Source organism: Strigops habroptila, chromosome 10 (genome assembly GCF_004027225.2).
Source record: "Strigops habroptila isolate Jane chromosome 10, bStrHab1.2.pri, whole genome shotgun sequence".
Lineage (NCBI taxonomy): Eukaryota > Metazoa > Chordata > Aves > Psittaciformes > Psittacidae > Strigops > Strigops habroptila.
In genome coordinates this window covers 34900797-34924650 of record NC_046359.1, presented here as the reverse complement: position 1 = coordinate 34924650, position 23854 = coordinate 34900797, and the positions used below count along the sequence as shown (strand labels likewise).

General features: G+C 42.3%; 2 protein-coding genes across 7 annotated transcripts in view; one reads left to right on the top strand and one right to left on the bottom strand.

Moving 5' to 3' along the window:
- The window catches only part of COQ8A (coenzyme Q8A), a 41982-nt gene extending 39965 nt beyond the window's left edge, over positions 1-2017 (top strand). The window contains exons 14-15 of the mRNA XM_030500160.1: positions 53-139; positions 608-2017. Of these exons, the coding sequence (XP_030356020.1) occupies positions 53-139; positions 608-901 (381 nt within the window). The 3' untranslated portion in view covers positions 902-2017. The remainder of the gene's footprint in view (positions 1-52; positions 140-607) is intronic.
- Positions 2018-4684: 2667 nt separating this feature from the next.
- Positions 4685-23854, bottom strand: part of CDC42BPA (CDC42 binding protein kinase alpha) — a 180192-nt gene continuing 161022 nt past the window's right edge. For 4 of the 6 annotated variants that reach the window (XM_030500157.2, XM_030500155.1, XM_030500156.1 and 1 more), the window contains 4 exons: positions 22753-22870; positions 11787-11904; positions 10652-10809; positions 8736-9475 (listed from right to left, as the gene is read on the bottom strand). In XM_030500157.2, coding sequence (XP_030356017.1) covers positions 9344-9475; positions 10652-10809; positions 11787-11904; positions 22753-22870 — 526 coding nt within the window. In that variant the 3' untranslated portion in view covers positions 8736-9343. Of the gene's footprint in view, positions 9476-10651; positions 10810-11786; positions 11905-16374; positions 16561-22752; positions 22871-23854 lie in introns of all 6 variants that reach the window. The other 2 variants (XM_030500159.1, XM_030500154.1) reach the window with 2 other exon arrangements.

Sequence of the window (23854 nt, the reverse complement as noted above, 5' to 3'; positions counted from 1 at the left end):
AAACATGACTCAAGTCATCCCTAGCTCTTCTGAAAGTGCTGTTCTTCTTCAGGTAATCAAGGCAGCTGCTGACATGGACAGAGAGAGAGTACTGAAGAAATCCATTGAGATGAAATTCCTCACTGGTTATGAAGTCAAGGTATGGAGCCAAAGGGTCTGATTCTAGTGGTGGCCGCTTATCAGTTTGTTGTGTGTCTGTGGACTTCACCAGATTTCTTGGTGTGGTAAAAGTCAATGTCAGTCTGAAAGCCCTGTTTCAGGATGAGGGAGGAGGGCAAAAAGGCTTTGGCTTTTGTTCTCTGACTTCCTTTTGGGAGCGGGAGCAGAAGTGATGATGCCGCTAGCCCCCGAACCTCGGTCCTTCCTTCTTTCCCCCTGCACGACTGCTGAAATCTCATGATTGGGCAGATGGTCTTCTGGAAGGTTTAATTGCTCAAAACTGTATTAACCAAATGTTCGTAAGTCATGCTGGGGGCTGGAGGTTACCTGTGGTGTGGCTATAGCTAGGTATTTCTCCTGAGCTGCTGCTGTTAGTGCTAGAACTCCTCCTTTTCCTCCCTGGTGGTTAACATGGCTAGTGATATTTATGCCTCTTTCCTTTGGGTAGGAAATGGAAGATGCCCACTTAAATGCTGTCCTCATCCTGGGAGAGGCTTTTGCATCTGAGGAACCTTTTGATTTCGGCAACCAAAGCACCACTGAAAAGATCCATGGTTTAATCCCAGTCATGCTGAAGCATCGGCTTGTCCCTCCGCCAGAGGAGACGTACTCTCTTCATCGGAAGATGGGGGGTTCTTTCCTTATCTGCACCAAACTGAAGGCCAAAATTCCCTGCAAAAACATGTTCCAAGAGGCATATAGCAAATATTGGAGCAGTAGGGGCAAGAAGCCAGAGGAGTAGTAAGGATGAACTAACAACTCTTGTTCTGAGGGCGCAGTTCACCTGAGCCTTGCAGAGAGCGTTCTATGCGTTGCACCCCAGCTCTCCATCCTCTTGAGATGCAGCAGCCTGTGCCCTGGAAGCCAAGTGTGGGTTTCAGGAGGACAAAGCTGTTCTTCCATGCTGTGTCTGTCCTACACTGACTGCCAGTACAGTCCACAGGAAACTGTCTTCTTGAGCGCTTCTGTACCGTGTCAAGGCACCAGCCAACTACCTTGGATGCCTTTTTAACATTGTGGTGGTGGCTGCATGTTGGTTGGGTTTTATACTGAGTAGGGGCAGGAGGACAGGAGCAGAATTTACTATTGAAACCTGTTTGTAATTCTCAAAGAAATTGTTTTTTAAAATCTTTCCCTCTTTTGTGCTAAGGTGGAGTTCAAGTAGTTTTCATACCCTGTGTTAGAGAATGAAATATTAAGGTGTACCCTATCACAGACACATTCAGCACCTTTACCCCCCATGTTTCTGTAAGTAAATGAGGTGGTGGCAGTCTAAGAACCCTCCTGGATTTTACTGACATTGGTTCGATGCAAGAGGTGGGTGTGGGTGTATGTACATAGGATAAAGTTTTATGCTTTCTGCCTCCTTGGCGTGCAAGCTAAACCTAGCGAGTATTTTAAAATCTCAGAATTGAGTGCTTATGTCTTTTAAATGCACACATACACTCACGCAACCCATCTCAGTTCTGGGAGTCAGAGATGCTCTCAACACAGCTGGATCTGAGCACGAATGGTGGAATTCTTCACTGGCTGGTAGGTCCTGGCTTTCCTGAGGGTGAGTTAGATAAGCTACACCTCTGACACCAATTGCTTGCTGGCCTCCTAACCAAGAACCTGGTCTGTTTCTCTGTTTTCCTGTATTGCAGAACTTAGGGCAAGGCAGACAAACATGTTATGTCTCTCTCGAGCATTTCAAGCTTTTGCTGAAATCTCACACATTTAAACCCAAATGCACAGTTTTAAACTGTTGGAGTCAAGCTAGGACATTTACCTTCATAGGTTTTTGTACAAAGCCTGTACCTGTACGACTTCCTGGTTTCAATAAACAAGAGCTTGTGCGGTGGGCCTTCTGCCTGCAGTTGTTTTGTCATCTTCTGGTGAGGTAATGAGTGGCCAAGTGAACCGTGTCCTGTCCTCTGGGATAAACAGGAGCAGAACAGAAGGACAAGCTTCCAAGTCTTCTCTTGTTGCAGTTGCTGTTTGCTCCAAGAATCTACTACCCTTCTAAAGCCATCTATCTAAAGCTAAACAGTGATGGTGACAAGTTTACTGGGAGCCAGAAGGACATCAGCCTGAACATCTGTCTGGCAATGAGAATCCCTGGTAATGACCCATTTTCCTTATTATTTCCTTCGTTTTAATCCTTCTGTTACCAGTCTCCTGGACGCAGGTCTCTCTCTTTGCTTTTCTTCCACTTGTGAAGAAAGCGTGGCTGTTGCAGTTGATGCTTACCTGGTGCTAGGAAGGCAGATGTCCTTACCTGGCACTTGCCAGACATTCGGCAGCAGGCTCACTCGGTGAACACAGCCCAGAGTTTGTATGATCTTACACTTCAGTACAGAAGAAATCCTGACTGCTGACACTTCCAGAGGTAAAGAACAGGTAAGTGAATAAATGGTCTCTCCTAGGATGGACCTCTTGAGAAAGAAGAAAATGGGGTATTGTGTTACCTTTATTCCAAGATTATAAATATACAAACTGCTTCATTTAAGACTTGGTTGAGAAATATCCAGTGCTGTTTAATTCAACTAGAAGTACTGGTCAGGTTATTCCTAACCCTTTGAGAAGAGTGAACTCTCTTGTTCAGTGAAGTAATTGTTTTGCATTAATCTGTTTAACTTTGTACACTGATAGGGTGCTTTTCCTGTTGTTTTGGGTTCTGATGATAGACATTGTTTAGTTTTTCTTCGTTGGATCTAGACCTTGCAGCTGTGAAAGCAGTGAAATGTTTAAGATGTTAAATTCCTTTATTAAACGTTAAAAAGCAAAATATAAAAAGCTGACAAGAGAACTGGACTAGGGGAGCTTCAGAGCTGGTATGTTCAGAGAACTTGCAAAGAAGGCAAAATAACTTGAAGAGCATTAGAGTTCACTTTTCCAGTGAGCACAACTAGGTGAGATGAGAATGTGCTTGTTCATGTGGCCACAGATCTCTTGCATACCATGCTTGGGGCATGAGTGTTTAACTCTCAGCAAACATTACCCTTCCTTTGAGAGTCATGGAATTGTTTAGGTTGGAAAAGGCCTTTAAGATCATCGAATCCAAGTGAGAGAAAGCGTGTTTAAGAATAGCATCAAGCTGAAAAATGGAGTTGTTTTGCATTTGCCTGAAGGGTAGCAACTAGCACAAGGTAAGATGTTTGTTAGGAGAGCAAATTGGAGCTCTTGGTTCTGGCTTTTTGTATATGTTCTAAAAGCATTAATAATTTCTATAGTTTTGTCCAGAGAGAGTTGTGACATGAGGAACTGCATGTCAGTGTAACAGCCACAGAGAAAAGGTGAGCCAGAAACACTGTGCTCTGGCTTCAAGTCAAAGCAGCCATGACACTTCACAGTGAGCGGCAACGCTTGGTCAGTGCTGCTTGCTCCTAACAGCTACTGCATTTGCTTGAACTACACACGTTGAGGATATGAACACTGCTCTACTGCAGCAAGCTTCTAAGTTCTAGAAAAACCCTCTTGCAGAAAACAGTTCCCTGTTCCACAGGGCAAGCTGGAGCTTAAATCTGCTTCTCTGAAGAGAGGGATTTTCCATTCTAAAGAATCAAGATTCAGGCTATGTGTGGCGACAGTGATTTTCCTACCTTCTTTAGCCAGAAAATGAATGCTGCGTTGCTGAACAGGAAGCCTAACGTGCAGCTCACTTTCTGCTTTTCTAATGTCCAAATCCCTTGACAATAGAAGGCCCATTTCCCAAGACCTTCACAGCTGGGATGGTGCAACTGGAACCCTGGGGAATCAGAAATATAGCACTGATTCTAAAAGAGCACAGGAAACAGATGGTATTTCACAGAGCAACAGCAGCTAGGAGAGACCTGCCGTGGCCTAAATGCAATGAGCCCATGGGCTTAAATTCACATCAACTCGGGAAGGGGGGGGTGTGCTGAAAAAGTAGTAATTTTGGCTGAAGGAGGGGGGCATTAGTAACAGCACAGTACCTGTTCCTGCAGCAGGGGTCTGTGTGGGAGGTGAAGCATGTCATCAAAGCTAGGACTTTTGCCAACAGGGTAATGAATGAAGAGGAACAATGAATGAAGAGGTCCCAGCAGTCAGTCTCTGGTATGGAGAAAACCCCAGGCTGAGCACTGGGAGGAAGGGGTGGATGACGTGGAAGGACCAGGGCACGTGCAAAACTTCACGGGTATTTTGAGATGCACTTAAAGATGCATGAATGTGAATTTGGTAACTCAGAAATAAGAATCCAGCATCTAACACCAGGACAACTAAACACTTGATGTGTAACTAAATGAAGGAGGAACATCACAATGACTACAAATACTGACACAGAACAAATGACCTAAGAAAAAGGTCAGGAAAAGTGTAGTAGATGAAGTTCAATATACCAAAATGTAACATTATAATGACTTCAGTTTGTTCTCAGCTATTCCTTTTCTTCCCTCTGTGTACTTGTACAGATATGTTCCAACATCCTGGTTTTCCCTTCAAGAACGCTGTTGTTCCCCTTTCCCTTTCCTCCTCCAAGCTTAACATGGAGAGGTAGGGAAAAAAAGACAGAACATGTCAGTTTCTAACAGTTCCCTGTTTTATTGCAGTACATCAAAGTAGGTTAATATTAAGTGTGTTACCAACATAAAATATTGGTGGTAAGTCTTTTTTACATTGTTGACTTTTCCACCTTAAATATTTCTGTGCAAAAGAATCTACATCATTGTTCTGTAGCAGAGAATCTCTTACAATGTCCCCTACAACATTGAGGGCATTAAACAAAAGAGTGAGAAGAGGCAAAAAGCAGAATCTTTCCCCCACACGCACACTTGTCAGCTTTTATACTCTAAAACAAAAAAGTGATTACATCTATGCCATGCAAAACTGTACAATAATATTACAATGAAAAACCTAAAAAAACCCATATTTTAAAAATAAATGATATGAAACTGTCATACATAAAAAGGCAGGTATAATTGCTCAGAAATACCAACACTGGTTTGGTTGTGGATTTCTTCCCTGTGGATGAGACTTTCTTAAATGCAGAATGAAAACAGGTTGTACTGAGCTGCGGCTGGAATGAAAGACAAAGAGTTGGAATTTAGACTGGGAAGCCTGCAGCAGGGCTGTTTCTGGGAGTGTTTATCAAATACAATGGGTTAGTGCAGAAAGTTGTCCCACTTCCTCCGTGGAAATGACTCCTATTAACAACAAAACCCCACAGCAGAAGTTACTATGTGCCACTTTGATTCTCAGCCTAAGGCTCAGGAGGTGGGGGAACTTGCACTGCAATAAATGTTATCCTTAATGTATTCATTTAAAATTAAACAGCGTGCATAACATGAAAAGCAAACCACCTTCCACCCAAGAGCATGTTTGTCCTGTCATTCAGGGTCTGGCCATGCAAGACAATATGGTGCCAGAATCTCTTGCTGTGTTAATACTCCAACTGTTGTGTTCTGAAAGGCTGTGAACCAGTTAGGTGCAGTTAAACTACGTTTCTATAAATACACTATGCTTTTGGGACTGTTTTGGTGTGACAAGACCCTTAACTTCCCTCTGCTGTATACCTGAGAATAGCACACCTGGCTTGTAATTTCATCAGAATCAAATCAAAGAGGTAACATTCCTGACTCAAGTTTGGAAACCCATTCAAATGGGCAGAATGCACATTCATACCAAGCCACAGCAACTAACTGAGAGGAAAAAGAAGCACCTATTTCACCACAGCCTCAGGAATGTTTGTTTGAAACCACCAGCTGTCTTCTACAGGTCAAAGGCAAGAGAGAAGAGAGTGCTATAAACCCTGCGTCTGGGTTTATGAAATGTGGAAGGAAGCCACGTATCTGTGTGCGCACACGTGTAGGGGAGAACTATTTACCAACCCTTTTTCATTCTATAACCTCGAATCCTTAGTAGCTGCCTGAATCTGTTCAGATCCTTTGTTGCCATCAAAAGAGAAAGAAAATAATGCAAAAACCCAACAACCCAAATGTTTAAGCAGTGTCAAAAATGCAAATGCCTTCAGTCTCAGCCAAAAGGAAAAAATCAGCTAGGTACATACTGTGTACAGAGAACATACATATGCTACAGTCAAAAACTCAACGGGAGATTTTAAGCTCCCTGAACAAAATGCAGGCCTCTAACTGTGAAGTTGAAGCAACGCTACAGTGCAACGTAGCAAACATCAAACCTTAAGAGACAACTGTCTTCGAGATACCAGTCAAGAGTCTTACAGTTCAAATGACCAAGTTACTTTTCCTAGCCCAATGAGTATTTAGAAAGCTCAGCTACAGTATGCGTATGTTTTCAGTGTTCATAGCAACAAAGAGAGAGATGAGTGTGGTTTAAAACTGAGTGTATCATCAAATGGTCCCCAAATACATCAAACTATTTAAGTCCCAGGACAATTTTTCTCTTTTCAAATAAGTGATGTGGTCATTTGCTTTTCAACTGAGAGAACAGTTGCTGTTTCTCTTTTGAAGAAATGTATATAAAACTGCACAGTACCAAACTAATGATTAAATATAGTAATCCTAAAGGAGACTGCCAAGGCTTAGAAACTGTGGTGTACAAAGGGTAGGGCTCTGGAGCTTAGTTTTGAAACACAGCTGACCTATGCGCTGCCTGAAAATGTCAGGGTTTGATATCAATAGATTGCAGGCACCGTAACGAGAGTAAACACAGGGGTTTACTCAATTATTTGCTGTGTTGTGGCTTTTCAGGTTCCATTTTCAGATAGAGCATTAGCTCAACTGTAAATAAAAAAGATCCTGTGCCTGTGTCAGGCAGGCTGCTCTATCTTCAGTGACTGCTGTTTCAATGCCTTCTCTCAACATCAAAATAAGATTAATGTATAAATACAACATACAGTAAATACAAAACTAGTCTGCAAAGGCTTTGAAAAGTGTGTGGACATGCTTCACCAAAAGGAGGGGGTGGTGGGGAAAAAGCAGTGGCTATACTTGAAGCAATACGCAGCCTTTAAAAAGAAGCTGATGTGGAGTTTTAATAATGTCAATACCACCCTGCATCTCTGTCCCTCAGAAAGAGTGAACACTTCTCTGGAAGGAATTAATTTCAAGTGCTTTAGCTGTTTATAAAGCTTTTAACATTAAATGTCAGGCTTGCAAAAGTAGTAGCCTTGAAGTGGAAACAAGCAACACAACCAGCTTGCTACTCTGAAAAACCCAAACAGGAGAGAGACAGGCTTTCGACATGATGGTTTCTAAACAAATTTCTTGAATTCCTGTCCCAAAATAACATTTAATGAGCTTAAACTTGGACAAGCCTCTTGATTCAGAGTGAAAGAGAAATCTTACCTAGGAGACCCAGCATGATTAAATGGATTAGATGATCTGCGTCTCATTCCCTATTTCACATTTAGATCATACCTGGAAATTTCTGTACATGGTTTGAACTTACCTAGAACTTCTATTAGAGAAGACAGAAACTGGAGAACTCCAAACATCTCTGTGTGGGTGAAACACTACATACTGCTGACTGCAAGAATACGGAATGGTTTAATAAGAGCCATAACAAGTTTCCGAAACCCACAAAACCCAGTATTCTAATTACAAAAAGCCCTTACGTGTTTGAGTATGGTCATAGTATAAAGCCAGCAACAATACTATGGAGAGGCTTATCTAAACACACGCATCTGCCTTGCTAACTAAAGAGACATCTTCCTCTTAACCATCCATTTGTACATCGGTCTCTCACTTTATGCTGTTGACTGCACGACCAGCTTCAGTGGGCTCTGTCTTCCACCGCAATACTTTCTGCCCTCCAACCTGACCTGCTATTGGAACCAAACTGCAGATGAGCACATAGAAACAACTGCCAATTGCACAAACCCACAGCACGGGGAGGGAGGGAGAGGAAAACCAACGTTGCCAGCATGGCAGTTGTGGGTGACTAGGCATCTTTGACTACCACAGTGTGAACAGTCTGAGGTCAGTCTTCAAGGTTCTTGGTTGCTACAGTGACAGCACAGCTAGCCAGGGCTAGCTCTGGGCTAAGGGCACTCATTTGGCTGATGTGTGTTAGACACTAGTATTTGGTAATGCCAGTAACAGTTTTCTGGTTAAGGATGGTCAAGGAGATGTGGAAGACTGCTCCCTTCCAGGTTAAACCTGGCCAAAGGCTGACCCAGGGAAACAGTTTTCCTGTTGATTCCTGCTGCACTGAACTCCCTTGCTGCCTTAAGGATCTCTACTGTAGCATGCTGTAAGGTTCCTCAGCTGCACAGCCAGCACACTAGAAACCAGGGCAGCCGCTGGCTGACCGGTGGCCCTGGTTGTTGGGACAGGGGGTGCTTCCCAATTGTCATTTCTGCAAAGAATGGGGATTAACATGAAAGTAGGAATTACAGCTTCAGTTATGCTACTGCCAGAAGGAAAGAAATGTGAAAGCACCGCAGGGACCTCTCCTGCAGTGCAGCGATGCTGCGGAAAAGGGATATCTGTCCTGTGAAAGGTTTTAGGCCAGGCCTCCAAGTCTGTATATTACCAAGCATGAAAACAGGGACAACACAAATCTTAAATTAAAGGCTCTCTTAAATAAGCATCCATCTTCTGCTGCATACACAATGCTTTTTTTTTCTTTGAATATATACATACGTATTTTAATCTAACATCTGCCTATTTATTTAAACTCTGTACTGTAGTAAAATATGCATCATTTTAATCAATAAGGATTTGCTGGCGACAATCAGATTGACATTCAAACGTGGTGGCTGAAAGCTTTTATGTGCCTCTGACATACTGATCATTCCCCATGCAGGGGAAGGGGTCTCTGTGCTACTTTTGTACAGTACAATGAGCTACTGCATGAAAACAAAATCCCTCTGAATTTTCTCTTGTTGATACTGGTCTGGTCTACTTAAGCTACTTTTTGGGAAGTGGAAAGGGGGTGGGATAAATATATCTTTAAAAATGAAGCAGCTGTAACCACAAAAAGGAAACCAATACTAATACAAATCTACAGCATCTGATATTTACCAACACCCTAGCTTTGCTTGTTTGCTGCTGTCAAATCTGGGGAAGGGAGGGTGAGGCAGTGCCGAACGGTGCTGAAGACGACCAGCTTTTACCTTCCTCTGTACCCCACTCCCAGATCACTTTCAGACAGGGAATGGGGAGGGTTAGGATGATGAAGGCGAGAGCTGGAACAAGTGAAGGGGACAGCCATGGGGACAGCAAGCTGCTGTGATGTCAAATCTGAATGCTGAAGCAGTTCATGAGTCCCAACTCACGTGGTCAGAGCTCTCCAGGGAGAGGCTCTTGGTCTTGTGAGGAGAAACAGGGCTGGGAGGGCTGCTGAGGTTGGAGCTGTTCGATGCAGTAGAGTGTCTCGGAGAGTCAGAGTCCTGCAGCCCAAAGACACAGAACACCACCAGTAAGTACCAGGATAGCAAGTTTGAGACTCAGGGTGTCTGAGCAACACGTGACTGGATTCAACATGTACTTTCTTTGTGCCCAAAAATATTGAGGAATTTTTTTTGCTCAGGATTTCCTGGTCTGGGAAGACTTAAGAGCAAGTGGACAGATCACTGCTTTCAGCAGGGAGAACAGAAGGACACAGGATCTGTGGGATTCCTGTGTCTGCATGTTGCTGAGAGTCTCTTGGTCAGCAGAGAGTGCAGCTGCAGGTTGCTGGTGAAGCTACAACGATGGCTCTTGCCTTTTCACAGATTATGATCTGAGATGCTCCTGCACTAAACTGAGAAATCTTTGTGGTACGAGCTTCATCACAGCTACCTCTTCACTGACACTCCCAGGATATTAATTCAAAGCATCCTATCAAGTTACTTCAGTTAAATCTTCCAGAGTACAGTAGAATGCAACTATGTCAGCTTGAGTTTCAGTTGACAGTTGCCTTCCAGCTTCAATTGGAAGGATATATTTAGTACCATGAAAAGCCTGTGGGATCTGCAATTTTCTCACTCCTTGGTAAGAAAATGGGCTGAGGAAGTTTTGCTGCCCAACTTGAGATTGAACCCTCCCAAAATATTCTTGGTTGAGGGACTGAGTTTAGCACTAGGCAGGACTGCAGTCCTATCAAAATGATAGTCTTGTTCTGCACAGAATATAAACTATTAAATCCAGTTTCTGATCAAAATTAAATTACTATAATTAATTCTTAAGTTACTTTGTTAACTTCAGGCACTTTGAGTACAAAACATCTCCAGTGAAATGGTTGCTGAGATAGCTTAAGAGTCTTTGCAAATAAAGGGCCAAAGGAACATCATCACTTCAAGCTGTGATAGGTCACTATCAAGCTGTTACTCTACTGGGCCAGGATTTTTGGGAGCCTCACTACCCACATGTCTCCAGGTGAGGAGTGCAAAGAACATTTTCCGCATGTTAAATACCAGGACCAGAGTTGACACAGTCTGACCAAAGCCTTTTGTCAGGATAGTTTGAAATACAAGAATTCCAAATCTTGTCAACGAGTCCCAACCTTACAGCCAAAGCCATGACAGAATTTAACTTCCTCATCTTTACCAACACACCTGAATGTTCTCCCCTTTCTCGTCACTCACCTCTCGCTCGTAGTCCCTTGTTGGTGCATCGCTGCCTTGGTCCAGCCCGCCAGAGGATAAGGAACCATCTGAGGGTGATGCCATAGGCTGACGCTTTGCTCCGTAGCTACCTCCCGAGAATTCCCTCCGCAGGGCACTGCCGTTTTGTGCAGACGATCCTAGAACATGCAGAGGAATTAAACTGGGTTACAGACACACGCTCCATGTACCAGATATTTGTTGGCTGTTTCTCTGGTTAGTTCTGCTTCCCTCCAGCACAGCCCAAGATGTTCAGCTTTTGGCTTGAAGCTTATGTGGGCTTTCATCTTGGCTGCTGTCAGCTGCAGTTTTTCCTAGGGGCTCCCTGGTCCTTCCCTTGGCATGTCTGCATTAGCACACTTTACCCAGCACAGACACAGACACTGTGTTCCTGACAAAGACACTGCTGTGGTGGCAGCCTAGTGCCAGTGGCCTCTTTCTTAAGAGTAAGTGGGTTGTACCAGCAGGTACAGACCACAGCAGACGCACACATTCTCTGCAAGCAGTTGGCAACATGCAGCAAACACGGCGTGTGGCATACGGAGGGAAAAAACCCTAGGGAAGTCAGGACACTAGTCTTGCCTCTATTTTCACACGTCCATTACATAGTCACTTGCCTGGTCTCTGCACAGGCCACTGTGCTGACTGGCACACTAAGGCAGCACGGCAGTGCTAGTAAAGCTGTTTCCAATGCAATGCAACTCTTCATAGCAGCTGCCAGTTTTCTATTGCTTTCTCTTTGCAAGACGGGCCTGGAGAGCTCCATACGGTTCAGCACCCAAGTTAATGACCATGGAGCTTGCGAACAACTTGCCACTGATTTAGAACACTTAAGTAGCAGCAACGTAGTCCCAAGGGTAAGAATGTAATTTTAATTCTAATGTGTTAAAAATTTGATGAATTACAAATGTGGGACTCTCAAGAGTGCCAGCTGCTTATTCACGTGCTCCTCTGAAAGCAAGACTGAAACACTGTGCTTGCCCTCAACAGGAACACAGCCAGCCATGGCTTCTGAAAACCCTGACTAGTGACAGTATAGGTAGAAGCAAATGCAAGTAGCCCTTTCCCTAAAATACTTGTGCATAGACCCCAAAGTGACACAGCTCTGTTTGCTTACGTGCTGCTAACCCGCTGCTCGCGCTCATCGATCGTCCTGGTTCCGTGCGGGATTTGGTGATCGATGGGATGCTGACAGAGCCACTGAACACGGTCCGGCTTTCCTGAGGCCGAAGATTCTGCAATGCAGACACACACAACGACACGTTTACTTATTGACTGCTGGCACAAGCTTGGGTGTTATGAAGTAAGGTCCCAAAATCCATGAAAGCCCCAACCTTACCAGAGCTGAATTATTTGGGCAGCAAGTCAGCAAAACTGGCAAAATAACGTTCTGCAGTTTAGTGCAGAGACTGAAGCACACGCAACGCGACAGTGAAGTGCTGAATTACATGGACATATGCACACAACTGGAAGAGTATGGCTAATAATTCAAGGGTTTCCTTGGAAGGATGGTGTTGCCAGCCTAATTAAGCTGCTAGAGATGTATTCAAGTTACCTCACGTAATGCATTCTTTCTGAACACAAGCTCCCAAGGATCTTATTAAACTGTCTCTCTTTGATGCCATCATTTGTGCCATGCATGTGTAACTTTATTCAATAACCATGTTAATCCCTAATGCCTATGAGTTACAAACACATAGTGGATCAATCTGTGTTTCAATTACTTCTGTAATTCAAAAGGTATTAACAGCATTACTCCAGACCTACGCCAGTTGAGCCAAGTAAGAATCAGCCTCCTGTTTCCAGCCTGCTCAAAGAGGGTGACCAGAGCACATGCTGCTGGTTTTCTGCATGTTTTTCATTATTGCTCCTGTTTTGCATCCCCAATGTTCCAGTGTGATTTTCTAAATTTGTAAGTTACTGAAGTGGTCTTTTACTGAGGGAAGAGATAAAACAATTTCTCTACTTGGATACGATAGTTCTTTAAACATAAGTTGTCTTTAAAAGAAGGGAAGGCAGTAGTTGAAGATCTGGGAGATTTTATTTCTGCTTCTGTTAAAACTTACTGACCTTAAGGGAAAAGGCTTCTCAGCTTATTCAGCCCATCTCTCTGTATATGAGCTGGCTCCTTAGCCCAGAGGCACTTTCTAATGCCCATGCTTATCATTTAATCTCTGGCTAAATATGAGACTTCATCCTGCTCCTAACATGATTTGTGCTATTAAGTCATTAGCAGTAACTAGAATTAGGTTTAGGGAACCTTTACAGATGCAGAATGTCAAAAGAACTGCAGGTAGCTTTGAGCATTACTTTATTTCCACTTCACACTCCCTCCCAACTGTTAATTTCTTCCTACTTCTATGTAATTATTTCCCCATGCTCACTCTGAGATAAAGTAACCACACATAAAACAACTGTTGGAATTACAATGGCTTTTTAAGCTAGGATGTTATGGAAATTTCAGACCACAACAAATAGTCTATCTCTCCACAAGGGTATTCTCAGAGTCCCACAGCTACTGCCCATTTCTCTAGCTGTATTTTAAAATGGATAATTAAATAGAGAATGAACTGATTTTATACTGTAATGAACAGATTTTATACAGTTCAGATTCATCAGATAGTTGTTACCAACCTGCTGTCAAATCCAGTCTTACACTGATCCTTAGAGTCGCTGCTGTAACAGAACCCTTTGCACTCACAGTCAACCCTTTGCTTCTCCTTCTCCCAGTGGGCTAGAAGGGCTGATTTTTAACATGCAACAAACAAGAATTAAACTCTCTTCTCCTGCTCCCAGCTCTCTCTCAAACCAACAAAAGAGAATCAGAGACCTACCAATGAACAGCCCTGTTCGATTCTCCCCTCATCCATTGCTGCCCTATTCTCAATGAGGATTTATACTAAAAGGTTCAGTCTCTTAAATCATTTGTGGCATTATACTGCTGACTCTTGCTTACTTTCTCCCCCTTGACTCATTTACTCTAACAGTGTATTCTAATGATGATTATTTTTCATGTCCTCAGTTTGCAAAGTCCATGTAATTCCTCATAGAAAGTTTCTCCACAAAGCAAATCTTTCATTGTTCTTTGGTCTAGAAATGAAATAAGCACATGCCAGCGAGCCTGGCATTTTGGACCAAACTCCCTGGAGTTGATAGATGCACATGATGCAGGAAGGGGATTCAAATCAAAATAAATGGCGGTTATTAGCGGTAGTTATGAAGCAGCAAAATGCAGCAAGTTAAAAAGAAACAGGGAAAGAAAGAGACCTGAGCTTGCTTTACTTAAAGACAGAGACAAAAACCCCTCATGTAGAGCAACAATTCAAATCCTAGCAGGGAAATTCAGCCCCACTGCTGAACCAAATGGACAAAGGTAAAAGAAGTAAAAAGACGATCAGCAGCAGTGAAGCTGCCTGCTGAGCAAAGTTAGTCACTGTGAAATAGGGTGGAAGGCCCAGCTCAAGTTCAGTGCATCCCATTCCCAGTCCGAGAACGGAGCTGTGGTGGAGCTGTGGGGTGTGCACGTGCAATCGCTGCTCACAGCTCGGCAGTGGTGCTGAGCCCCAGCTCCAGCACCCACACTCACTGCTCCCACACCGCCTCCTCAGGCAGTGGGGCCAGAACACACGAACAGGGTCTAACTGAACAGTTACACCACCTGCAGAAAATCATTGGCCTGTTTCTCTGTCCATCGTGCTGCTTGTTGTTGTTTGGGGTTTTTTGTTTTGAAGTAGTGTTCTGTTCATGACATTATAAACCTGAGCTTTTAATTCTTCCATGATATAATACAACAGAATCTAAAAGCCTACTTTAACAAGTCATTTTCCAATTCCCCTATGAATTCCATTTTGGTTCCAATATCCCACCTGAATGTGGGACCACGGTCCCCTCAGAGGGAGTGCTACCCTTCTTACCCCAACATCTCCAAACACAAAAGGGAGGATGGACAGACACGAAACCAAAATTCACAGCCTTGCTTTCCATACAGCTTACAGCATCGCTACCCTCAAGCCACAAAGGAGACGAACGCTTTTCTTCACACAAGACTAGACCTCTAATGCTCTAAGGAACTAACAGATACAAGATGTCTACACTCCAGGTTGCCCACTTTACTTCTTTTTCTCTAACTGATGCTATTAGGCTGCAACATTAGGATGAAGGATGCTCCTGAGGCAAAAATGAATCATTATTGTCTGAAACACCAGGGTCACTCCGTACTGATCCCAGGGAGACTACTCACATGAGCAAGGGAAGGCAGAGGGTGGGTCACAGTCCAGTGATACATCACTGCATATCAAGCACAGAAAATCGTACAGTTGCATTAAAAAACCCGTTAAAACCAGAACTGAACTACAGCTTCAGGGAGCCTTTATAATGACCCTCTAACACAGAAACAAATTTCAGCTCAGCTTAAAAAGAATGTTTTTTGCGTTTCAACTCATTCCTCTTGTGTATTTGCATCTCTTCTCCTACCAGAACAGCCAGGACAGATTCAGACCCCTCATCGCCAAACGCTGCAACTTCCCTTTTGAATATCAATAGTTCTAACTGGGACTTCACAACAGTGAGACACGACCATGCCCGTGACCAGTCAAAGCTGTGCAGATTTGTTTTGGAGCCATATGAAAGTAGTTGATTTTTCTCCTGCGTTTTAAAATTCTCTTCAGTGTTGTATGCAGGTATGTATCCAAAACCCTCCCTGGTGATAGGGATCTAGAACGGCAACTAAAAGGCACTCAAAGCAGCCTGGCAGTGAAGGTTTGCCATGCACGTCCAAAGGCCACAGAAACTAACAGCCGTGTTTCCATTACAGCAACAGACATGGCTCAGACCCAGACAAACCCTGAGCAACCATCATGTCCATCTACCTCACAGATTAGTCCTGATTTATCAGCCCCAAGCAGGCCACAGCACAGTACACAATGCACAGCATGTACTTGTGTGCCTGTTTTAGCATGGCTTGTACCTCTGCAGGACCTAACAACCCCCATGCACAATACATGAAAAAAAAAAAAGACCACTTCCATCCCCCCAGTTCACATTCCAACTAGAAGGATATTCACAGAACAGCATCCTACCGCAGCCCCTGCTTAAAACTACCAGGATCAAGAGGATCTACATCAGCAAGTTTCCATCATCTTTTATTTGTGACCTTGCTTGTACATGTTCTAATTTCACTTATTTACTTTAACCTAGGAACTGTCTGAGGCACAACCTGTGTCTGTCTCTCCCAATCCCAATGTGCAGAGCTGTGTAAGAATTCTTGCATTCCACATGATTTCCTCATAAACAAGCCGTTTGAAAGTTTGGTCCAACACAGACAGATCCAAAACTTTCTCCTAATGCAACCTGATCCACAGCATCCTGCTACTGACTGCTGGAGGATGAACACTGTGGAACACAGGACTTATCATTCCAAATTCCCACGTCCTTTCTGGCGATTGAAAATGCTGTTCTCATAGCAAAAGGTTCAGCCCAGTTGTTACACACTTCTTTTTTCTAAAGCCATGAAGTGTTATCTGGTTCCTGGCATGTCAGAGCTGTGGAGAGACCAGAGCTGATACCAGAAAATAAATCATCTGGGTCAGAAGAAAGTTGAGGGGTAAAGGAAACCACTTACAAGGGGTTTTCTCCCATGTTAATAGCCAGGCAAAGGAAAACCACACAGTGTTAGTAAAGTGAACACCTGACTCAGCCGTTCATACCCTCCGAGTCATAAAGTCTGGAGTACCGAGGACAGAGCGTGGAGGCGGGGAAAATGCAGGGTTTATGGAATCGTAAGAGAGGAATTTTTCGGCTGAATTAACAGTCATGTGGTAGATGTGCTCAAAGTTGCTCGGAGAGGAGATCAGACGGGAGTGATGATGAGGGAATTGATAAGGGGAACGCTGCTATCAAAGACAACAGAGAGAGAAAGCAATGAAGGATGGTTGTACAGGTTAACATCAGCAACAGCAGTCCACAAGAGCAGTCAAACACTGAAGGCCAGCCAGACAGCAGCCCTGCTCGCCCGCCAGCACACAGGTTCTTACATTGTCACCCCCAGTCCTCTGAGCACCTTCCTTACTTGGTGTCATAGGGGCCTGTCGCCCTTGCTGTGGCTAAAACATTAAAAACAAATAAAACTTTTAACTCATTGGGAATAGATTCTAGTATTTATTATTATTCGATATTTCAAAGAGCACCACAGTTGTAAAAGGTGCTTTTACAGACAGTTGAGAAGCATCAGTTCCCTGCCTTGAGGAGCTTACAATCTAAAATAGACATAACACAAACAAAGGAAGGTGAACACAGGTGAGATGGTGTGGGGAGAAGAAAAGATGAGAATACACAACAGTTAAAAGATTGTAAGAGATTTCCTTCTGTTATTCATGCATTAAAAGTAAGTATCACCCGTACAACAAACACAGAATATTTCTAAGGGGAGGGAACAGTCTTTCCACAGGATAGGGACACGGGTTGTGTGGGAATGTGCAGTCGTTAGTGTCAGACAACTGGGACAGTTTACTTGGCTGTAGATAGGCAACACAAGGCTTACGTCCTTCTGCAGGCTCACTTAATCCTCACAGCGCTTTAGTGACAAAGGGACTTTGCACTGCCACCTCTGGGCTGCAAAAGTCTAGGCCCTTAGCAGATAAGGAAGTACTGGGAAATTCAAATGGTTTTGGTAGGTCAACTGAGCAACGTGCTCCCAAAGTGTGACATAAAGAAAGAGAGGGAAGAAATAATCCTGCAAATTAAACACAAACAACTTCTAATTCATCTCTAGAGAACAGGCTGACACAAGTGCTCTTGTAATTTAAAGTCATCTAAATCCAGATTTAATGGAAGAGCGTTTCAAGGCTCGGTCTCCCTCCCTGTGCCATCTGTACGTGTTCAGCAGGTCAGCCTGCAAGGGCGTGCTTTGCTCAATGGCCACCAGCAAATCAGAACACCTTTTCTCATTTCTAACTTCTAATTTCCCCTTGTCCAACTGATTTCATCACCTTAAAACAAACAGCTCTGAGTAACACTAGAAATGTTAGGACTTAAAAAAATAAAATATGGTAAAAATACAGCTTACTCCTCTGCTAAACCTAAGGCACTATTTTTTGTATGTGGAACGTATTAAAGTCTGGAAGAACATTAAGTCACATCCCAATACATATTATCAAACATGATTATTACTGTTTTCTTCATTTCAGCTGGTAAAATCCAACTTTTTTTTAACACACACTTATTATGAGGCTTTGCATGTTAACCAAAACATCAATTACCACATTATGGCATAGAGGACATAATATACATTAAATAGTTATTAGTAAGTTTAGCAGCATCTAAATACCGGTATAAGAAGCCACCATTCCAGGAATGGTCCAGGGAAGCAGCCTTTGCTGAGTTATCTGCTCACAACAGAGAACTGGCAGCAAAGCCAGCCAAGCTCCTATAAGCCAATAAGGGAGAAACGGGAGTGTCTAAAATCACAAGCTAAAAGCAGAGGGTCGGCCAGCTGCAGACCATGGAAATAGTTAGCCAGCATTTATGAATGTGAGAAAGCCACGATACGGCAGCCTTTTAAAAGTGGTCCTCCGTGGCACCTTCTCCATGGACTCCACCATTAAATGCATGCTTGGGGTTCCCACTTTCTTTAAAGAATACCAAATATAGGTAAGTATTTACTCTAAAAGTTTCTCATTTGAAACAAGCAAAGCTTCACACATCATCCAGAATGGAAGTAAAATGGCTCATGTATAATGAGGTCAAACTGAAGCATAATGTTCAAATAGAATGGCAGTCAAGACTAGCTTTTGTATGTAAAATATTCAGGCATGCAGAATATGAAAGCAAAATCAATCCTGTACATCTGATGTACACAGAGAGGTGGTCTGTGCTGCAGTAAGTGCAGTTCCAGATTTCAGATCTTCACTACAAAGGAGCATCCACGATAAAGTGGCTTCAAGGGACAAGAGGGCAGAAGGGAGGCCAGACTGTACGGCCAGTTAATTGGTGACAGGCTGCTAGGGAAGAAAAACATGTAAATAAATAAGTCTGGCGATACACTAACAGGAACGATTCCAAATTGTACAACACAAGACAATGACCCAGATCTAGTATCCACATCAATAAAACACCAATACGTACTGATTATGGCTCTGTCAATAGCAAACAAGAACTGGTTTCTGTTGTGTTGTAACCCACAAACTTGCTTGTCAAAGCCAGACCCCTGAGTAACTGCTCGCCATGAAGAAAAGAAGGATGCAAATTTTACAATTGCCTGACAGCCTCTAACCTTTTCTTTCTTAAGTCTGATCTCACTCTGAGCCTTTGGCATGCTCCTTTCTGCCCAAATACAGGGCTATGCTGAAGTCAAGGCTGTCTGTTCATGGAAAGAATAACATGGGACTGGGTAACAGACTGCACTTTGCCATAAACATATCTCACTGTTCATGTCATGTGCCTGTTGCACACCAAGACCTTGGAAACAACACAGAGAAAGCATCTTTCCCTCTTGTGTGGCTGCATCAGCAAGGGCAATCACATGCAGACAGGTATGTTGCACATATGTAGGCATCTGATACAACATACCAAATAGCCTGAAAGAGTTTACAGCATTCCGTTTCTCCAATTTTCACTCTGTACATTTACAATGCAATTTAAACCCTCAAAATGTGTCTTTTAAAAGCCATCATTAAGAATAGCAGTGGGCAGGGAGCAAGAAAGCTCCCACTGGCCCTGCACGCACCAGGCAGCACAAGTGTACTTCCCCTCCTGCCCACTGCCACACCGCAGCCCAGCCATGCAAGGGCCATCACAACCAGTTCTAATTTGTGCTTTGTTCAATTTTTGGCATTTCCCCCGAAAAAGGCAGCAGAGGCAGGTTAGTGGGACTGCAGAGATGAGTTCTGATTGGATTCACACTGTATATATAAAGTGAATATGTATATATTAATAAATAAATATAAATACATATATATATATAAAAATTGTCATTGCTTTATAAAGTTCATCCCTGGATGCTAGATGAAGGCAATGCTGAGCTGGCTATTTAGTTTCTGACAATCTCATCCAACTCAGGGATTAAAATATCTATTCTCTACTAAAACCTATTTATTACTAAGGACCCTTCTGCCTACATAGCACTACACTGACTTCAGTGAAAGCTCATGCTGGATGAGCAGATTTGTATCAGCAGATCCAGCCAAATTTGAAATGGAACAATTTCAAATGAACAAATGCAAAACTGCACATGAAAAGGCCCACTCCATTCTTTCATATACTTTCTACATTCCAGTATCTCACAAAAGAAGAAGCTGCCTCATCTAAAACAACTGGATGAAGAGAGTCTGAGGAAACTATTAGCTTTGCTACTTGTTCCCTCTAGTGGCAGCCCTCTTTAGATGCAAAAAATAATGTATTTTCCATAAACAGAAACTGGCATTGGCAAAGCAAAACGTTGCAGTCTTTCCTATAGTTCTTTAGAAAGAAACACTTTTTCTTCTGAAACACACTCATTCATTTACAAATATAAAGAACATGATCCAGCTGCAAAATCATCACACGTGCTAAGAAGCACACACACACACAAAACTATTCACGTTTTTGGAACAAGGTATGAATCTAGTGAAATAATTCTAGTCCTTGTAAGGAGACTGCCATCCAGATAAACTGTACACAGGGTTGGATGAGTGTTCTTTACCTGATTCTCCAGGAAACATCCTGTCTTTTAATTCTAAATTTATCTTTCAAATAAAACATTAGACTCGATGTTTTAACCATACGCACACACAACTCCTTTTCTCCCGTTTTTGTGCCTGAGAAACAAAGTAGGTAGATTGGAACAGACTAAATGAAAACTTAGTCCAGCCAAATACCTTACAGGAAGCTGCTGGAAAAGAAAAAGAAGCCTCGACCAAAGTAACTCCTGACAGAAAACTTATTTCCTAATCCCAAATTACACTTTCAAATTCACAATTTCAAGACCTGTGATTGATGCAATTCTGTACCTGGTAAGTTAGGAAATACAATTACAATATGACATGGCAAGGAGCTGCTGGAAAAATACACGTCAATTTTGCTTTATCTGCAAAAGACAGTGGTATCTCCCAGCATTAAGATTGATACCTACTTGCAAAAAGGAGTTTTTGATAGTAACTTTAAAAAGAAGCTGCAGCAGTGGAACAAGTGCAGAAATCAATTCTACCTTGTACACATTTTCTAATATCTTCTCATCAGTTTTAAGTGCAGAAAGTGACTCATGAATTCCTGTCAAAACATCATATTGGTTGGTAAGAAGCAAAGTACCAGTCCTAACTTCAAATACAACCTTTGAACTAATACAAGGCTTCCATGATAAGAATGCAAAGCTAAAAGCCTTTTAGAGACGACATAGCTGACGAAATATTAATCCTTGTAAGTCTAGAAAATCCCCTTCAATAGATAAAACCATTCCTCATTCTACACTTGCCAGACTTGGGGCTAGATTAAGAGTTCTTGCAGCTTTTGATTCTCATGAATGTTCAACTCTGATGGTGTGAAATGGGATGTCTTCTGCCCTACCTTTAGCAGCAGCAGGTAATTTTCTCTGCTTTAGAAAAGCCAGAAATGTTTTAAAGAACCCAGCAGAAATGGAAAATAATAATAATAATAAAAAAAGTTCTGATCTGCATCCTGCCCTGAAGCATATTATCATTCTTCGTTTAACCTTAGACATATGTATACTCACATCCAGGTAAGTTAAAACACTACCTGCCAACTTGCCTTGGATTTGTCCCGTGTTTTCTGGAAGTGGCTCCTTCCTTATTTATTAATTTATAAATCCCCACACACGCTACTGCTTTTTGCTCAATTGTACCACGTATATTTGTTATTGAGAGGTTTCTCAGAGTGTCTGTAGTATAAGATTTAAAGTAAATCCTTTCCTTTCCTTGCATATTCTCATCTAAGGAAAACACAGTGCCAGAAGGGCTCATGCACAACATGCAGACTTTATGGTAAAGTATAATATAAAAATACTACCTGCTGCAAAAGCAAGGTAAAATGAGTATCTGAATACCAAAAGTTACGCTCCTAAGGCCTTAAACTAGTGCAACTGTGCAGCATGCTTTATTTTCCAGTCTCACTGCGGCTTCCTTTGGGCTTTTAAGTATCTGAAAATCCCACTTTCAGCATCAACTTTACTGCTTTCTGCACAGACTCCAGGTAACAGTGATTATCATTTTACATAGCCCTTCTGTTCTAATGCCTTTATCTTACTGTGGTGGTCATATCATCTGTTTGATATTGTATCATATGACCTTTCTTACAGTGCTAATCAGCATCTTCTGCATCCCATCTGTGTCACCGTGGATGAGTTTAGAAAACAATACAGAAATCACAAACAAGATGCTCAAGGTATCTTGAAGCAAGCCGTATGATACTCTCCTATGAACGAAATATTAATTGGTCTTTAGCTCAACAAAAATTTCAGTAACTTCAAGATGAGTATTTCCTAAATAAGATTTTGTGGAAATCAACGTGTGTGTGTGCAATCACGTTTTCTTTTTCCATTTTTCAACTTTAAAGGTTAGTTTTTATGTAAGAAGTTCTGTTTCACTGATGCTAGTTAATTTGGAGAAAAAGAAGAAAAGTAGCATCTTGGGCATAGAAAGAAATTTGGGCATTTGCTACAGTTCCACTGTCTGAGGAAAAGATGCTGTAAAGAGAGAAGCCAAGTTAGAGCTAAAGATGGGAAGAGCAGAACTGAATAGAGTTCACAGAGAATGGAATTTCACTTTCCATTCCCACAATGAACACAGGCCCAAACCCTCTTTAATTTTGTCCCTTCATATGGATCATAAAAATTACCATCAACACTGCAAGGCCAACCTGCCTTCAAACCCAGGAGTCATCAGCCACTCTTCTCCTCGATGCTTAAGTGTCCCCCTCACATACAGCAGGGCATGTGAGGTGACTCCTCCATGTCCCCTAGTGACTATTTCCCTAGTGACTGTTCCTGATATGAAACACATCAACACTCTGAATACGTATTTTAAATGGTACTTGTCTTTCTCTCACTAATTTGCAGCCTCTGTTGTAGTCACTCTCACATGTGCTTTTGTACTTACCATTGGAAGGTCTTTGAGAATCTGGATACCATCTCCTGGACCCATATGTGCTATGTGGTTAAAATTAGTTGGGTTAGAAATTAATTTATTTCTCATTTCTGGATCACGTAGCATCTCCCTGGAAGAGAAAATACTTTGTTTAGATATTTGGTTCGAGGTGAGGATGGACATTTATAAAACATGTACAGCTTTGACTATCAGCTGCTTTTAAATGGAAATTAACTCTTTAGCCATGTTAACAGTGATAAACCCTTGCTATCAGCACTGGCATGGACAAGCTTCCAACTTGAGGACAGGGCAAGGGGCCAGAAGAAAAGAATGCTGTTTGCAGGCTAACAGCCCATGCCCAGTAGTTACTGACATTCAGAGAATATACAACCGCTATGAGCTGATACAAAGCTCTGTAAGATGAGTAAAAGCAGAACTCGTTTGTGATGTATTACAAAGTGGAGATGAAAATGAAGTACAAAATATGAAAACAGAATTAAAGTAATACTGCAGTACCTTTCTCAGTCTGTGGTCAGAATTAAAAGCTCTTCAAAATGGCAAGGATGCATTTCAGAACTCAGAATAAATAACATTTTAAAACACCAAACCACGATCAGCTCAGAAAAGGCAAAGACAAGAACTGGAATTTCATCTCCACTGTACACAGCTGTTACTTTTCTTAGAGCCAAACAGAAAGGAAAGCTGGGAGCCAACCATCGGTGGAAGACGTTGGAAGTTAGAAAACTGAAATATTTAGTTCTTGGAGTGTAGCTTAGCACAGTAGCAGGTCATCTTTAATGAGTGACAGTAAATGGTCAGTAACATCTTCTGTGAACACTGTGAGCAGTGCAGACCTATTTTTATTGCCATTTAGGAAAGTATTTGTGACCTGTTTAAGACTTCTATTAGAAACACATCCTGAAGTCCTATGTCCTCTGAAGAGGTGAGTTTTCTGAGATTTATAGAATGTTTATGTAGTTAAATCTATAAATCGAAAAAGCAGATGCCTTGGAATACTGCTGAGAGTAGAATTGCCTTCAGAAAGAAAAGCAGAACCAGAGTCTGAAAGTAATTAGTCCATATGCATAGTTAGCAATGTCATCTCCTTTTGCAC